At 35.8% G+C, this 19,672-nt stretch overlaps 1 protein-coding gene across 2 annotated transcripts in view; it reads left to right on the top strand.

The window, feature by feature from the left end:
• The window catches only part of LOC131521211 (glutamate receptor ionotropic, NMDA 2D), a 126,394-nt gene that overhangs the window by 91,107 nt on the left and 15,615 nt on the right, over window positions 1–19,672 (top strand). For both annotated transcript variants that reach the window (XM_058745729.1, XM_058745727.1), the window contains exons 7-12: window positions 2,445–2,650; window positions 6,607–6,775; window positions 12,196–12,349; window positions 17,064–17,189; window positions 17,658–17,887; window positions 18,781–18,941. In XM_058745729.1, the coding sequence (XP_058601712.1) occupies window positions 2,445–2,650; window positions 6,607–6,775; window positions 12,196–12,349; window positions 17,064–17,189; window positions 17,658–17,887; window positions 18,781–18,941 (1,046 nt within the window). The remainder of the gene's footprint in view (window positions 1–2,444; window positions 2,651–6,606; window positions 6,776–12,195; window positions 12,350–17,063; window positions 17,190–17,657; window positions 17,888–18,780; window positions 18,942–19,672) is intronic.

The following is a 19,672-nucleotide window of genomic DNA, read 5'->3' as shown; positions in this document are numbered from 1 at the left end:
GAGATGCGCAGTGGCTGAGCTGTTGCTTTATTTGGAACTGTTTTCGTTGATGAAATGGAGCAAAATCAGGCAATAGAGTTATAGCCAGACAACGTATAAGTCACTTAATATTAACAACTTGTTTTTTGACCTGTTGTATTAAACCAATATAACATTTGCGAACTCCCTGAATAATTATTCAAATCTGTCACTCTCCTTAGTTCATCGCGATCTGTGGGCGCACAGAAAATGGTCTATAAGAGGGCATGCGAATGAGTTCTCTTTCACTTTAAATGAGCACGACTCAAAAGCACGTGCAAATGATACATTCCGTCATCTGTCATCGCGTTATAAGAACGGAACCTCTGGGAATGAGTACTATAATGCGCAATACCTGTAATCCCGTGCCGAAATTCAAGTTCTGCTCTGTGTTCTCTGCCAATAACCTGACTGTGAATGATGTGAGCGGCGTTACTACAGTGTCACTGAGAAGCTGCAGCCATGGCGGGGATGACTTTTGGTGTGGCGGCCAGCCACGGTAGAATGAATATAGCGGAAACACTGCTAAGTACAGTATCCACACAAGTGCAGAGACTGGCAGCCAAACATACTCCTCAAAACATTAGATTCATCCATGCTGGATGCACAACCATACCAGTGCACAACCCACGCAATGAAGATAATTGCGCAATTAACTGAAATTGCAGGTTTTCAAACAGAGATGGCGACAAAGAGGCAAAACTTACAGACTGCAGCTTTAACCATTGACTATAGCTATTCAACATTACCGTATAATTTAGAGCTGTCAATTTGAACTTTTATTAGACTTTAAAAAATAAACTAAAAAAACTTATAATTTAAGTGAACTTAAAACAATCTTCACATAAACCCATTATAATAAATGTCATATTTACCTGTGCACTTCATCAAGTAGGAAATATACAGAAATTGAATAAAGTTATCAAACACTAAATTCAAAATTAAATATAGATGATAAATATAGATTAATAAATTAAATATAGATCCTTAAAGCTACAAAAGTTCTTGGTTTCCTCTTTTTTTTTTCTTTTGTTCTTTGATTAACAGACACCACAGCAGCTGGGTTATTAGGTTATTTGGCTGCTATGACTTTAAGAGCTGCCGCTGCTGAACATGATGCGGATCTGACACGCATGCTTGTAGTTTCATTCTCGCTTTAATATGAAATGTTACAGGCCAAAGCACACACCGCCTTATTTGGCGTACAATTGAAAAGAACACGCTACTAGAACAGTATAATGGCTGACAGGACAGGAAAATTTGTTTTTACTGACATATGGCCTGATAACATCTCATCTCGACATCTCAACAGCCGCAGTTCACTGTTGTTCTACTGAAGCTCCCTCGTCACCTGTACCCTTTCCACGCTCGTTTAACTCATGCTGAGGTGAAGTTCGAGTGTGCGTCTCAAAACTCTCCTGTTGATGTGGTCATAAAGACTTTCTGCGTTTAAATAAATGCAATGTGAATGGGGTGGCCAACCCTAGCTACGCCCCTGCGTTAACGGCGTTAAATATTTTTAACGCCTTTAAACTGGAAAAATTAATCGCCTGCTTTAATGCACTAATTTTGACAGCACTAATATTAATACAATGTAGATAATGTCACTATACATAATCACTATAAGAACCTATACAAAGTACAATGTTGTATTAATGTTTATATTAATATTATGATTATTAGTAGAAGCATTAATAGTAAGCTTTTATACAAAGTATAATCTACATGTCATGTCAATAATAAATGGCAATAATACTTAATTGTAAATAATACTTGCTTGTATATAAAAGCATGCTTTTTTGTTTTGGTTTATTTTCTGTTAAGTAATCTGATTCATACAGTTCTGCAGGTCTTAGTCTTCTGTATATGGATTATGAGCTCAGTTATACTGTCATAGCCTATCTTGACACATTTTACCCCTTCTCTGTTTTTTCTCAGGCTCGTAACCTTTTCCTCTGTGGCCCGTCACTTAGCTAAAAATCTGTCTTTTTTTCTCTGAAAAGAAAAATCCACTCATTCCCCAGTGAATAAAAAGGGCACAGGACTGTTTTTAGAGAGCCCTCAGCTATAAGCTCACAGAGGAACATAGAGGAGATAGTCTTTCATTTTTCACTATCCTTCCTCACTTTACAGGCTTAACCTGAGAAAAGGGAAGCCATTCCTGTCTGTAATCCAGCCTCAATGACTCTATTAGAATAGACCGTTTTAAATAGTTAAAACCGCTGAAAAGACCTTTGACTTCCATGTATTATTGATTCATGAATTGGATTCATAATGAGAAGTAGTCATGTTTAAACAGCTTTTGTCACGGTCATTATAAGCACAGCCTATTAAAATGATATATCCATTTATTGGCCACATTTCTGCAACTGCAAAGACACTAATGACCTCTGACACTCGACCATGTACTGTCTGTGTGGTCTTAGGTAGGATGGTGGGAGAACGGGGTGTTACGTCTGAGGTACCCTGCTTGGTCTCGATATGGTCCCTTCCTGCAGCCGCCCGATGATGCTCAGCACCTGAGGGTCGTGACCCTGGAGGAGCGGCCCTTCGTTATCGTGGAGCTTGCAGACCCTGCCTCTGGAACCTGCATTAGAGACTCTGTGCCTTGCAGACGGCCTCTCAATGCCAGGTTAGTACTGATCTGACCGCTTGGTCTGCCATTTATCATGGCTCTTCTCTATGGGGGAAAAGGAACATTGTTGTAAATTTGTTCCAATTGTGTCCCAAGAAACCAAAGTTAAATTAGAAAGTTGTATGTTTCAGTGGACAGGTTAGGAACTAGATTTTCTTCCCTTCACGGGTCTATGACCTTTCAGTGAGACAGGCATTGCAGTGTCATTCCACATTTTGACAAATCTTCTGTCAGAGATCTAATTCAGGTATTAGAGGAGAAAAGCAGTTATGCATCTGTTACAGCCAAATTTATATTAATAATGCACACCCTCAGATGCCAGTACTATAATCTTTATATTCACTACTTTAGCTTGTTAATTGTTCGGACAAAAGAGTAGTTTTTATGTCATAAATGTTTTACATTTGGTGCCAAATTTGAATCATTTCAAATTTATTTTGATATTGTTAAAATACCAACATTTTGACTATCAACCTCTTTTAAGATATTAAAATACATTATGACTTATCAATTTATTTTGATATTGTATTCTACAGAGTGTATTCCTAGCATTATTTTTATTATTTATTTTATTTGTATTATTGGCAGCTTGTTTTATTTTATTTTCTCACAACTTAAATACTATAATTATTAAACCAACATTTTGAAATATATTCAAATATGTTATGACTTACCAATTTATTTTGATATTGTATTCTACGGAGTGCATTGTATTTATTTTATTTGTATTACTGGCAGCTTATTTTATTTATTATTATTATTTACTGTTTCATTTAATTTAATTTACTAACAACTTAAATGCTATAATTATTAAACCAACATTTTGACCATCAACCTTTTTTAAGATATTAAAAGCTATTATCACTTGAGAAGGCTGATGGCAAAACATTGGTTTAATAATAAAGATGTCTTCATAACTTGCACTTCAATATTTAGGTGTGCATTTTAAATTTAATTTGTTAATTGAAAACCAATATATGGCATGCCAATGAAGTACTTAGAAATTGTAATTTGAGGTTGTAAGCATGGCCTGTTTTTATTTGCTCCAAAGAATTCCGTTCGGAAGCTTTGGTCATCTTTCTCCGGTCATTTGTCACATTCTTTCAATTTAGTCTTTATCTCTGTGTCTCTCACTTTTTTTCCCCCCAACATATCACTATGAAGTTCCGGGGGCTATACTCACCTCCCTTAGCTTTGCAATCGATCACTCGTTTCCTCTCTCTCTCTTTCTCGCTTCCCCTCTCATTTTGACTTTGCCTTGTGGCGATCTCTATTCATACTTAGCCATCATGTTGCTTGTCAATCTGCTTGAGCTCTTGCCGTGTACACGTGTCTCTGCGGATGCTGCTTCACTGCTTCTACACCGGTCATATGGATGCCTGTGTTTCGTCTCATTATATCGTTTTTAGTTATATCATAGAAAATGTACCAAGACAGTATACTACTGAAAACCTTGCCCTTCCCATTCTTCTGTCTTTCCTTATTTCACATTCCCTCTGTAACTCTGAGTCCTTCTTGCACTGTTTCTCTTGTTTTCTTTCTTCTGGGATATACTGTAAATGTCTGTGTGTGTGTGTGTGTGTGTGTGTGTGTGTGCGTGCATGCGCACCACACTCATTTTGTAAAATAAATATTGTAAAATATTATTACAAATTAAAATAAAAGTTTTCTATTCTATTCTACATAATTCTATTCTATTATATTTAGTGATGTCAGTCGATTAAAAAAAATAATTAATCACATTATTTTCTGAAATTAATAGCGATTAATCCCACCTAACATTAGTTTTTAAATATACTTTTATATTGCAATAATTTCACATTCAATCTTCAAATGAATGTAGAAACAACAGAAAGTCTATTTTAAATATTTGTTTAATGTTTAAAGTATCACTGATTGCACCTAATGTCTCTATTATTTTTTTCCTAATTATAACCATTGACTATAGCCATTCAACATTAAAGTATAATTGAGAGCTATCAATTTAACATTTAATGAGACTTTAAAAAAAACTTCTAATTTAAGTGAACTTAAAACAATCTTCACATAAACAGATAAATGTAAATCTGTGCCCTTCAGCTAGTAGAAAGTATAATTTAATAAAGTTATCAAACAATAAATTCTAAATTAAATAGAGACAAAGCTTAAAACTACAGAAGTTACTGATTTCCTATTTTTTATTTTGTTCTTTGATTAATAGACACCACAGCAGCTGGGTTATTAGGATATTTTGACTGCTTTAAAAGCTGCCGCTGCTGAGCTTGACGCAGGTCTGACACTGCTTTACGTGTGAAATAATAAATACTTACATGCAGTTTTAAGGCAGATTTAATCACCTTTTTTGTAATTTCATAACTATGACATTGCATGCTCGTAGTTTCTTTTGTGCTTTGAAATGAAATGATACAGACAACAGCGTGCGCTGCCGTATTTGTGCGTGCAATTGAAGAGCACACGCTACAACCACAGTATAACAACTGACAGGACAGGAAGATTCTTATTTACTGTCGTATTTCCTGACAACATCTCATCTGACCGCAGTTCATTGTTGTACTACTGAAGCTCCTCGTCACCGGTACCGTTTCCATGCTCGTTTGACTCGCGCCTGGTGTTGAGGTGACGTGGAGTGCGCGTCTGAAAAGTCTCCCGTTTGATGTGGTCGTAAAGACGTTCTGCGTGTCTGAGTAAACACAATTCTTTAGCAGTTGCGAGTGGGGTGGCCAAACCTAGCTCTGCACCTGTGTTAAATGCGTTAAATATTTTTAACACATTAAACTGAAAAAATTAACGTGCTAATTTTGACACCACTAATTATATTATATTTAGGGCTGTGAAGTGATAAAATTTTTTTTATCTAATTAATTACATGATGTGGTATTAATTAATCGCAAATTAATCACACATCAAATTTGGCTGAGAAATTATTCCCAAAAGTCAAATACACATTGCAAAGAGTAGCTTCAGCAAGAAATATTTTATTTGATTCAACATAAAATGTATTACACATACTCTTTTGGACCATTGGGGTTTCATTTTTTATATTAGTATTACTATGGAAATATCAAATTATTTCTTTAATGAAATGATACTCTAAATAAGAAACTAAAACTGCCAGTAGGTGGTGGTCTTAATGATTAAGTCATTGAGTCATTCATTTGATTTGTTCAAATGGATGATTCATTCAGGAGTGAAGTAAATGGTTCTCTTTATGAATGGTCCATTAAATCATTAGGCTTGTTCGACTTGAAGCGGATCATCGCTGTCTGACCGATCGCTGTGTGACATCAAATTACCGCGAGAGCTATAGAGAGCAGATGGCTTCTTATGCTTTTGAATCGCTTTCGGGATACTTTTGATGTCACACACCGATCGATCTGTGCAGCACCACTTCAAATCCAACGAGCCTAATGGTTCACGCAATTCTTTCAAAACGTGGATTAAAAAATGAAATGCAGCTGAGTATAGATCAGAGACGAACAGTTCTGCTTTGTCTTTATATTTTCGTTGGCAAAATTGAGCAAAACTGACAACATTGTTTTTAAAATAACAATATTAACTACTTATTTATTGAACTCTTGTATAAAATCAGTGTCACATTTGCACTCGTGTGATATTGCACTTATTGTGATGATGTAAATATGAGACAAAAACTTAAACAGGTGCATTTTTTGCCCCATTTCTTGAGTTTTAAGGACATTCTAACTACATTCTATAGGCTCCATCGTGCAGTGAGTTGTTGCCCTCCATCATATTTGTCATCAATCAACTGAAATGTCAGATGACCCGGCAAGTGCGTTAAATGCGTTAATAATTTTAAAGCGTTATTTTTCACTGTAATTAATTAATCTAATTAACGTGTTAAATGGGCAGCCCTAATTATATTATATTATTATATTATATTATTGATTTTCATTGACAATACACATAACTGAGTACTTTCTCTCTGATTGCAGTGCACTTCAGGAAGGGGTGGCACCCATGAAACAGTGCTGCAAAGGATTCTGCATCGACATCCTTAAGCGATTGGCCAGAATTGTTGGCTTCACCTATGACCTGTACTTGGTGACCAATGGGAAACATGGGAAAAAGATTGATGGAGTTTGGAACGGGATGGTGGGAGAGGTGAGGGAAGCTTTTTGTGTCTTTCAACTGCTTTAAACTGGCCAAGCTTGTTGTATTCCCATCAGCGCCTCTCCTTATTCACTTCGCTGATGAGCAAGTGCCCTGGATGCACTGTCAGCGATATCACTGAGAAGACTTTACTTGCATATGTAAATACAGGCATTAGGTGGAGAGAGGACTACAGATTAAAGGCAAGGCTGCTATTCCCTTTAGTATCAGTAGTCATGATGATCAAACACTGTGATTATGGGATAGTTAAGGTCATGGTGCAGTGTTTTTGAAGATGTTGCATTAAGGAATTAATGTGAGCTTATAACATATGTCCATGTTCTTTGGATGCATGCGGATGTGTGACACTATGTGGTTGCCAGTGTGTCTTATCCAGGGGTTTCAACACTAAGGCAGGGGTTTGCAAATCTTTTCATGCCAAGCACCTCCAAAAATGATGATTCCCTTGAGAGGGACCCCTTTCCTAAAATGTAAAAGCAGCTATACTGTATTTTCATGCATAAAAACCCATTTGGAGGAAGATAGTAAGTGTGATATTATCAAAGATTAAAATAAGACAAAAATAGATGAAAATCTTAAAATATCTGAAAAACGTTTATAAGCAATAATTACATTTATTTTAATTATGTTTAAAATGAAAGCAACTAAAAATAAAATTGTGTATCTTTTTTTTCTACCAGTACAATTAGATTGTCAAGAAGCATAAATATTGTTCCAAAGCAACTTTAGACACCATACTGCCATAAAACCATCAGCGAGCAAGGTAAAGGTCACAATAGGCAGGAAATATTTCTTAGAAAGTTACAAGAAGAAATATTTGTTTACCACAGACATATATGCAGATTTGCTTTTCATTTCTAACTGTTAAAAATGATAGCTCTCAATATAGTTAAATAATTGTGATTATTTAATAAATAAATAAAATATATGTAATAATATTACAATGTAAGTGTGTTAAAAATTATTACATTAACAATGTTTAACTAATACTAATGTAAGTTACCATTTTAAATTTGACAACTCTAAAATTACACTAGTGTTCAAAGATCTGTACTGTTTGTCTGTTTATTTGATCAAAAATACAGTAAAAACTGTACAATTGTGAAATATTATTACAATTTAAAATAACTTTTCTGTTTTAAAATGTGCTTTATGCCTGTAATGGTGAAGCTAAAATTTATAGCAACCAGTCTTCAGTGTTACACGATCCTTCCTAGTGTTGAAAACAGTTGTGCTGCTTAATACATGACACATTGTTTTCGGGATGAATAGAAAGGTCAGAAAAACAGCATTTATTTGAAACTAATTTTTTAGTAACAATGTAAAAATCTTTCCTGTCACTTTTGATCAACTTAATGAAATACTTGCTGAATGGAAGTGTTAATTGCTGCTTCTTTTTGAGTGGTAGTGTGTGGATTATATAGTACTTCATGACATTTCTATCTCTTATTTCATTTTATTAATTAAAGCATTTTGTAATGTAGTAATGTTAATGTTCTTAATGAAAGTTAAGGGGTTGCTGAAGATATCAAGGCTTTTTTTTTCTTTGAGGGTCTGAGTGCAGGAGGTTGAAACCCCCTGCTCTTTGTAAAGAGTTTGAACGTGTAATTCCAGCATGGTGCGTGATGTAACAGAGAAGTCACTTGTTGCCCTGTTTGATGACTGAATTCCCACCCGTATCTGCCGGCCTCCAGGACTACTGAAACACTCTGAACCCTTTTAACACAGCGCCAGGGGATTCGGCTAATGGGTCACACGCACAAACACAGAGGTATCCAAGACAGAGGCCTGAAGCCAGCCAAAAACGAGTTGCAAATGCATGTGAGTGCGAATGACAGACAGGAGGGTTGTTGTTTTGAGAGCGAGACCCTGCTGTGGCGCTCACACCCTGGAGTGACGCCTGTTCGAGACAGTTGCTAGGGAATGGAAACAGCTCTTTTCACTGTCTCATTTCCATTCTTCTGCTCTTAATATTTCTCACGGTATCTTATGCGTTTTTTTTCCCTTCTCTCTGTTCCTCGGTTTTCAGCATATCTCTTTTTCTGTGACCACGTCGTTTTCTTTTTCTCAGTCTTTTCCTTTCCCTCTCTCTCTCGCTCGCTTTTGGTCTCTTCACTGCATATTTTGATGCTCAGCCAATCAGCTGTCAGCACGGCCCCTGTAGGCGCAGTGCTAAGGGTTATTTTCTCAGGCTGCGAGTGTGTGTGTGTGTGCGTGAACGGCTTTGATCTTCTATCTACGACAGGTCCACATTTCCCCTGTGCGGCATGCCGGCCTGCAGCAGGACCGGGGCTGCGGCGCGCTCACGAGGAAACAACTTCATCAATGTTCTTTCCACAGTCTCTGCAGACCAAGAAACGCACAGGCTCACTTTCAACAAGGATGCAAAAGCTCTCGCTGCAAACTGGAAATTATACTACCTAAACAATCCCTTCTCCCACACACGCACACACACACAGGCAGGTGCGCGTCTTTTCGGAATCAATGCAGCATTCAAGCTGTCAGAGGAGATTTGGGAAAGCTTGTAACCTGCATGACTTTAGGCAGTGACTCAACTCTGCACCGTCACCATAAATCCCGTTCCTCTGCATCACAAGCTTTTCACACCATTCAGGAATATAAAACAGAATGCAAAGTGAGAAAAGAGCCACACTGGAAAGTAAAGATGTTAATGTTGTCCCTCCTTTTTGGTATTCCCAGGCATGATTTCTCTCTGTATGGGGTATACTGTCTCGAGATGGATAACCTGCCTCCTGTAGCATCTATGTGTGCAGGCTTCTTACTACACTATCTGCCCGACCAATTTATGGATACTGGAATGCAGCCAGTACGTGGATTGAATATTAATTAGGGATGGAGGTTCTCTGAATTTGCAGATAGACCACCTGTTACTCACCACATATGGCTCCTGTATTCAGGCAAAATGCTGATTTCTTGCTGAGGACTCACCTCCATATCACCAGTTCTTTGACTGTCTAGGTTTGGTGCACAGTGAATGCTTTGATCAGTAAGGTGTAGAGGAATTCCGTTAGGGCTGTAGTCTAGCGGTTGAGCCGTGGTGCTCATGCGGGCATCACAAGTTTGATTCATCTTCGTGTCAATTCCCGAGCTCGTTCCACTCTTTTCTCCCTAACGTTTCATGGCCTCCTTCCAGTGGCTTTGCTGCTGCTTCTCCCCGTCAAGTAAAAAAAAAGTGCACCTTTTTTTCTAGGGGGCCTGGGGGTAGGGTTCAAAGAACCAAAGTGTTCAATTCTGGCGACTTTTGTAGCAGCAGTTTTACATTTTTGTAGCACTATTGTGTGGCATTAATGTAACTACGGGTTACAGATGATCACTAGCTCAGTTTCTTATTTGCATAATTCTAACCTACAAATATTTGTACCCTATCTGTGACCCAGAAAACGGAAACTAAATAAATACTGTAGTTTACTTTTTAAATATTAGCAGTGTAGAACCGATCAATCCTTCTACATTTATTCACAGCATGTTGAGTGACCTTTGGCTTCCTAAACTTCAATATAGGAATACAACTCGTGATTATTATATTAATTAATTACTCATCTGATTATTTTTTGTTCGGTCACACAAAAAAATCCTGTATTTTAATGAAAAAACATGTTATTCCAAAAATGTAATGTTGTATAAAAACAAATGTAACTGTATAAATGGCTGTGCTGTATATAATGCGCTGACAAAAGGTTCAAAATATACACTAGCCTTCAAAAGTTTAAGTTCAGAAAGATTTGTTTATGTTTTCACTAATCACTTAGTTGATCAAAAATGCAGTACAGCAAAATATTGTGAAATATTATTTATTTTTTATTAATACAATTTAAAAGAACTGTTTTGTCTTCAGTGTCACATGATCCTTCAGAAATCGTTGCAATATGCTGATTTGGTTCTCAAGAAACATTTATTATGTTCAAGAAACACTTATCTGCCAAATGAATAAATGTATTATCTATGTTAAAAACAGCTGAGCTGCTTGATATTTTTCTAGAACCTATTTTGTTTCTAAGGTTCTATGATGATTATAAAATTCAAAAGAACTGCATTTATTTGGAATATGTTTTTTTTGTAACAGTGTAAAAGTATTTAATGTTGATCAATTTAATGCATACTTGCTTAATAAAATAAATAATTATTTTAAAAGACAAAAACTTACTGACCCAAACTTTTGAATGGTAGTGTACAATACATATATAAAAAAAGCAGTTTGCAGTTTGAAGTAGCATGACTGCTGTTTAAATAACTAAATTATATAATTATATAATAAACATACACAAAACAAGTGGTAACTGGTAATATAATAAGTAGAATCGTCTGTAATAATGCACATTCTCTCTGAACATAGCATAATAATTACATTTATTTTTCAGAAAAAGAAAGGCCACAAAGCACTAAATTATGCTGCACTTCATATTAAACACTTCAAAGATGGTTGAGCATATAGTTTCATGTGCTCAAAGTGCTTATGCCATTGAATGTGCTTTTAAGGGTTTTGTTTTTATCTGTAATGAAACTGTGACAGTTCTTGTAGAAATATCATTACTGGTTTTACATGTAAATTTTTATTACATTTAATGAATTTTACATTCATTTACATCTAAATTTAATGTCCAACAACTAATATTCACTAGCATTCATTTTTAGTTCATATTATTAATTATAAGATAAGAACAAAACCTTCAAAAACACATTCAGTGGCACAAGCAATTTGACCACAGGAAAATATATGCCATTTTTTAAGTGTTTAATATAAAGTGCTCCATGTTTTCGACAACGTAGGTCGTGCACTTTTAATGTCGCAGCTTTCTTTGTGGCCTTCTTGATCCATAATGCATTTTTCATGTCAGAGCTGTGGTACAGAGGGTAGTTGCTCCAGACATATGCAGTCCTGTTGCGCTCATGGGGACCTGGGTTCGAGTCATGTCCCAGTGCCGGTGCCTCTCTCTCTTCCTGTACTTCCTTGTTGCTTCATCACTATCCTATTAAATATAGGGATTGCAATAGCTACTCGTTCAGACATTAGCATATTTTAGCTTGGTAGCTAGCTACCTTTCAGTCTCTCATTCCTCTGCAAGTCACAGTGGCCACATGATCTCAGGGCAAATCTAAGGTTCCCTAGAAGATCTAAAGTAAGGAAATGTACACCTCGACTAGCCTATGATGTTTTGGATGTGATCAAATCCATTGAGTAGTCTAGCATGTTTCTTAGGTCGGTATATGGTAATTTCCCTTGTCAAACAAAGATTAATCAGTAAAAGTTTACTGGGGCACATCAGAATTTTACTAGGTCTAATGCTCCTGTAAAATGGGTCCCTATAAATCCTGTAAATAAAACTTTCCTGCTACTAATAAAAGTGGCAAAAGGGCAAAAATACAATCTTCCACTTCCTCCTGTTCACTAGGTTGTGTACAAGCGGGCAGACATGGCGATCGGCTCTCTCACTATCAACGAGGAGAGGTCAGAGGTCGTGGACTTCTCTGTGCCCTTCGTGGAGACGGGCATCAGCGTCATGGTCTCTCGCAGTAACGGAACGGTCTCTCCCTCTGCTTTTCTTGGTGAGGTTGAGTCTCGTGCGAGCCATAATGCTTCATCATATTTGACTTTAATCAGTCTCTGCTGCATGTGATTATGATGTATGACTTTCTAGGTACTGGTGCGTATCATTTCAGAACTCATCAATCAGACTTACAGTTCCCTTTCAAAACAAACTATTTATCACACTTCAGTGAGAAGCACTAAATCAACATTTTTCAAACAGACTCAATGCTGTACATTTATTTTATTTTAATTTATAATTTATTTTATATTTTATTTGACTTCAGAGCATGGCACTAGCTACATCAAATTCATGAGTTAGATTCCTAGAGACTGCATGAACAGATAAAAATATATACTGTACATTGAAGTGAAATTTAAGTCTCTTTGAATAATCGCTAGTAAAAGTCGCTTGAAGTGTCAAATGTGCCAAATGTCAAGTTTTGTTTCGTTTTACTTTAAAATGCAATTAAATTTGCTTTTTTAATACAGGTGTCCGCCAATTGGAAATGTTTTGTTTTGTTTTGAGCATAGCACTAGCAAAGTCAAGGACATGGGACTAATTTCCAGATAAAAAATATATACAGCACTTTTAAGTTGCTCTGAATACAAGTTTTTGCCAAATGTCTATTTTATTTTATTTTATTTTATTTTAAAGATCATAGCACTAGCAATAATTAATAACACTGATCCATGAGCAGATAAAAACATATACCTTAAAATGCAATTAAAGTTGTTTAAATACAGGTGTCTGCCAAATGTAAATGTGTTTTTTGTTTTGTTTTGCTTTGTTTTTTGTCACTAGCAAGATCATTATGGAAGCATGTGTGTAGCAAAATTCAATTTGAAATATAATATGCAAAATGGCAATGCAATATGTAAAATGGCAATGTATTTCTGTATTTAAATTTACATTTTCCCATTCATATGTGCAACATTTAGTGCAAAATGAAAATTCAATTATATAATTTAAATTTGCCATTTTCTACACTAGTTTTAACATGCAAATTAAACACATATTTTAAAGCTTTATAAGTTGCAAAATTGAAATGAAAATGTATTACCCAAATTGAATAGATATGTTTAACATGTCCAAGCAAAAATTGTCGCAAAATTATCATTTAAATGTTGTTTTTCCTAAATGCATTTAGACTTAGGGGTAAAACACTTGGGATTGCATTTTCATCGTGATACCGCGTGATAATTGTAGCAAAATGCAATGAGAGTTTCAAAATGCATTCTGAGACAAAGCTGCAGATGTTTCAATTGCATTTTCATTAAATACCCCGCGATGAATATAGTTTAAGTCATTGTGGATTTGAAAATGCATTCCTAGCCGAGCACGCCCCCTACCTGTCAATCATTACATCAAGGCGGGGCTCGGCAATAGGACGCACGATAGGTCAATATTCACCGTTAACCAAACGCTTTTCACCTCAACATCTCTCACTGTTTACACTCGGATTGATGCACATAAGCAAACAGACAGTGCTATTCTACACTTATTTACTACCTTACCTTATATTTTATTTCTCTTTTATTTTTAATCCGTAAAATAGCACGTGTTCCGTGGCACCTGAACAGGGACGTGCAGAGAGTTTCTCAGGGGCAGGGGCTTTGGGCGTTCGAGCCCCTGCCCTTTTTTCAAAATTATTCAAAAGTGCCCCTCTCAGACAAATATCAATGATATTGTGGTCAATTAAAAAAAATGTATTTGAATTCTAATTAACAAAATAGTAACTAATCGCTCAAAAGTCTGAAAATTCCTGTTTATTTTTACATATTTGTCAAATCTGAGGTGTTGCTATGGGTTGCGTGCGTTTTGCTTGACTGACTGATATTCCACAGTCTGTTCAGAAACCATAGGCTCTCGAGCCATATATGGTTCTTTCAGTGAGTGGGTCGACGGGAAGGATATGATAATTTAAATGATAATTTTGCTACAGTTTTTGCTTGGACATGTTAAACATATTTATAACTTATAAACTTATAACAACTTATGAAGCTTTAAAATATGTGTTTAATTTGCATATTAAAACTAGTGTAGAAAATGGCAAATTTAAATGATATAATTTAATTTTTCATTTTCATTTTGTACTAAATGTTGCACATATGAATGGGAAAATGTAAATTGAAATACAGAAATACATTGCCATTTTACATATAGCATTGCCATTTTGCATATTACATTTCAAATTGAATTTAGCTACACATATGCTTCCATAGATCATGAGTTTAGTTCCCAGAAAATGCATGAACATAGTAAAAATTTATTATTTTCACAAATATAACACTGTTTTAAATTCCTAATTAAGTTAATTTAATTTAACATAATTTAGTTATTTCCAAGGGTCACCTCCAGTTCTAATGGTTGCTATACCCCTGGGGTTTATTCCACAAAGCAAGGTTAACTTACTATCTGCTAAACCCTGAACTCTCGGTTGATTAACCCAAACCTTGCTTGCTTGGGGTATGTTGGTTCCAAAAACGCGTCCGGGAGTAAGTTCATTCAACCCAGAGTAAGTTCCTGGTTAACACGCAAGACATTCTCAACAGAGCAATGAATCGACGAGTCACTATGGTAATGGATGCTAAGAAAAAGCGCGCTGTACTACTTCTTTCTTCTTCTGTTCAAAGGCCGTTTACATACTTGATTCATATCACCACCTAACTGGTGGTTGTGCAGTAATTGTTCTTTTTTTCTGTTTAATCCTTGAGAATAAGAATTATATTGTTTGTTTGATGCTAATAATATAATAAATCATGTCAGAAATGTATTTTTTTTTTTTTTTGTAGAAATAAATTATAGAAAATGCCGATACATGATGTGTGAGATGATAATATAAAATGAAATAAATACATAATATAATAAATTAAACATGACCTTGTCATAATAGTGTTTTAAAATTTATACAGATAACAATTATATATGCAAATAAAATAAATATAGTAACCATATTAGAATAATATATTACTTTATTAGTGCTTTATAATTAACATATCATACAACTATATATATTAGGGGTCTGACGATACGATGCATCGATGCCACGTGTAAAATATCGATATCTGTAGTATAAATAGACACCTTTATTTTGGCACTGTCCACATTTTCACATAATGTCCGTCTATGCATTACCGCCAACGCGTGCATTCTCATTCAATCTCACGTATCAGGACTCAATATAAGGACTGTCCGAAGGCACAAGGCGAGCATAAAAGATGCACGGGATTATTGGCGGAACAGTCGAGCGCTGTGTGAGTGTAGACTGCCACTTCTACACCGCGCGAATACTAAATTGAGCTCTCTTCCGCTTTTTTGTGCATGGATGAGTAAATGCAGACAAAATTACATCAAAATGAGCGTTTTGGCGAATGTCCTAGTAAACAGTCGGTTAGGCATACGTCTTAATGTAAACAGTTGAGAAAGAAAACGCATGTGTATCAGTATATTACATCCATGCTTTCTTTCTTAAAGTGAAAGCAAACTAATAATAAATCTAATTCTGTCAAAGAAAAATACAAGTGCTCACTGCTCCTGACTAAATAACCTTTGTAACATCAAAAATGATTAATCTATATTTAATTTATACAGTGGAGACTATGCAGTTATTTTATATTTGATTATTACATTTCTGTAGCTTACCTGATAATTTCTTTTAGACTGAGCAGAAAAACCTGAAAAGCACTGTTTATTGAATTGGTTATCTGTAGAAAAGATTTTTAGCACTGAGCCCATAGTAGCAGCCAGAATTGTTTTTCCAATTGTTTATATTCTTTATTATTTATAAAAAATAAATAAATGTATATTGGCCTAGTTTTTTGTTGTGAATGTCCCAATTGATGTACAGGATGTGAAAATTTCAGATAAATGTTCATGTTATATATTTTGGTTGCATTTGTGAGTTAATAAAAATGTAGATTGTTGTTTAAAATAGGTATATAATATCATAATATCGAAATATCAGTCGATATACTCCTGTATCGAATCGTATTCGTATCGTAGATTTTTTTGAGGTATCGGCAAATATTGTATCGCTGGGTCTGAGAATCGATATCGTATCATATCGTGATGAACCATCCGATTTACACCCCTAACATATATATTAGCTAGGCAATATCGCATTCATAATCGAAGACGAATCGCCTTCGATTATGAATGCGGTTTAGCGTAGCTTGTCAGTGAACTACAGCTCTGTGTATTAACTGCCGCTCCATCTGAAAGCAGGTGATGACGATTTACTGCTAATCACGAAACCGGCTTTACTGACGAGATGCGCATGATAATTGAATACGATTAATTGCACAGCCCTAATATATATATATATATATATATATATATATATATATATATCACATAACTATATTGTAATAATATATAATATTGTGTGCAATCTGTCACGCATGCACTGATAGTGCTGAAGTAAGCTAACCCTGAAACAGAACCTACTCCGGACCAGGTTATGTTCAGAGAGTAAGTTGCTATGGCTACTTAAATACTCTGAAAGTAACCTCCATTTTTGGAACCGAAAGCTGAGAAAGTTTATCCTCTTACTTACCTTAAACATACAGACAGGTGTGTCACATAACCTGCTTTCTGGAATACCCCCCTGGTATTAATTTCTGCTCTGTTGTGTACAAACCAAGTAAACAAAAAAAAACAAAAAAAAAACAATACAACTAATGGTTTTGATTTCTCTCTGTCCTCTCGTCTTTCTCTGTGCCCTTTCTCAGAGCCGTACAGCCCTGCTGTGTGGGTGATGATGTTTGTAATGTGCCTGACCGTGGTGGCAGTGACGGTTTTCATCTTTGAGTTCTTCAGTCCAGTGGGGTACAACCGTAGCCTTCAGAGTGGCAAGAGTGAGTCCAATTTGCTCTTAGTCCTGCATTTAACCTTTTAATAAGGTCAAACTTTAGTAGTCTCAAGCGTTATTTTAACGGACATAAATGTGCACAGTTGCTTGTCACTGAGTTTATTCAGGAGTCCTAGTGGCTGAGTTCACCTCTGTTCTTTATTGGCCTGGACGTGGGTTTGATATTTGTGGTGCAGGCAGTTTCGCAGACACTCATGTATAATAAAGGACTGCAGACTTGTGCTCTGTATTCCTCTCCTTCCTCTGTTCTCTTCTTCATCCTCTGGCACCAGCACCCCTTTCTCACCTCATCATCTGCATAGGAGAAGTTTAGGAAGCCTTTTTTTTTTTATCAGTTTAGCAGTGTTGATACTTTTTAGTTTGTTTGGAGCTGATGAATAATTAAAGTGCCTTTAAAATTCAAGTCAGTGTTAAAAGTCTTTCTTTCTCTGTTTCACTTGCTCTCCTCTGTCAGAGGCCGGAGGTTCTAAGTTCACAATAGGGAAGTCAATCTGGCTTCTTTGGGCTCTGGTTTTTAATAACTCCGTTCCAGTGGAGAACCCCAAAGGAACCACTAGCAAGATCATGGTTCTTGTCTGGGCTTTCTTTGCTGTCATCTTCCTGGCTAGCTACACTGCCAACCTGGCTGCCTTCATGATCCAAGAGGAATACATTGACACTGTGTCTGGCCTCAGCGATAAAAAGGTAAGGGAATAGGGGTTTCAGGGCTTCTGTAGGTTCAGAGAAAACTTGTTTATCAGTATGTGTACATGGGCAAACAGTATAAAGTTTTCATAATTTGTGATGTTGTGTTGACATGGATTTGGGGATCAATATTCTTGACTTCTATAGAGGATAGATTGGGACTGGAAAAATTTTAGATTGACAGTAGTTTAAATTGGCCACTAAGTGGATGAACAACATGAAGAAGTGTTTTCTCTATATTTGTCTTTTGAAGCGCTGGATGTTATTATGTTGCATTTAAAATGTAATTAAGTATGTGTCTGTGAGATGTGCAGTAATTTGGCATTCTAGCATGGAAATGTTCCTTTGACCTTCGCTCTCAGTTTTGACCTTGAGGAATCTGGAGGGATTCTTGAAGAAAAAAACACTGTTTTGCTGTCATGCCAAATGAATGTACTTACGTACACCAAATGAAATGTATTTGTGTTCCATTGTGTTTGTGTCATTTTCAGAAAAGAAGCTACATCAAATCTGGATACTTGAAGCCATTTAACTTTTGTTGATTCTTTTTTCTAAGTGCCTCATGTTCATTTTGTAATCCCTTTTTAAATGAAAATAGTTTCCCCCATCTGCTTCACTATTGTTCTCTTTTGTTAAAAGCAGAATGAACACAATGTGCATGTCAGCACTGCTGCTTTGTATATTGTTCTGTGTTTATGATGTATTATACTTGGTTTTGACAGCTGCAGTAGCTCTAGACTTGTTTCTAACATACATTCACTGTCACATGTCATTCATGTTGAAGCTTACAGTATTTTTTCATCGTGCTCTATTGTTAGTCCTCTAATTACTTTGAAAAAACAAATGCAACATCAATTTCAATCACTGTTTCATACTGTGTTCCCCTCTCTCAGTTTCAGCACCCCACAGAGCAGTACCCCCCTCTGAAATTTGGAACGGTCCCTAACGGAAGCACAGAGAAAAACATCCGCAGTAACTATCCAGACATGCACCAGTACATGATCAAATACAACCAGAAGAGTGTGGAGGATGCCATCTCCCACCTCAAGACTGGGTCTGTGCTGGCTTTCTTACTCTCACTGACTTCCTGTATTGTTTCTCATGCAGTTTTGAATTTTGTTTTGTTTTGTAATATGCTTTTCAGTTTTAATGGTGCATAGATAGTTCTTACTTGTTTGTAATTTTGAAGATTATTGCATAGTTTTTCAGCATTTAAAATCACCAGCTTCCTTGGCTTTTATCAGCTAAGCAACAATATGAAAAATAAAGTTAAATTTTTAAATAATTCTGTTTAGATTTGGTTTGCATTGGTTGTAAAGCACATTTATAGTTCAAGTGTTTTGTAAGGTTCTTTTTTTGTTTTGCCACTAAAGCTATAAAATATATATATATATATAATCCTTGAGTCAAGACAACAAAATGTCTATCCCACATTTAATTTCTTTTGGCCCAGTTTTCTCAAAAATCTACAACTCAAATGTCAGATTTTCATAAAATGACAGTAAGAAAAAAGGTGAGGCTGTAAGGTATCAAAATTGCTGTCCCTCTAATTTCTAATTGTCCTGAAAAAAACTGACCATCTGAAAAACATTTTATATCTTGGGAAAAAAAAAAAAAGTAATTAAACAAGTTCCAGCAGTGCTTAAACCCTGATAACTGCTGCTTGCATCTATATTTTCAGTTTAGCATTCATTCCTCTGCCAGCTCATTTACAAAGTTTTTCAGTTAACGGAAACACTTGTTTATTTAGTTCCTGTCTCTGTAATAGTTTTCATAACAACAATA

Source organism: Onychostoma macrolepis, chromosome 16 (assembly GCF_012432095.1).
Source record: "Onychostoma macrolepis isolate SWU-2019 chromosome 16, ASM1243209v1, whole genome shotgun sequence".
Taxonomy (NCBI): Eukaryota; Metazoa; Chordata; class Actinopteri; order Cypriniformes; family Cyprinidae; genus Onychostoma; species Onychostoma macrolepis.
This window is presented reverse-complemented; position numbering and strand designations above follow the sequence as displayed.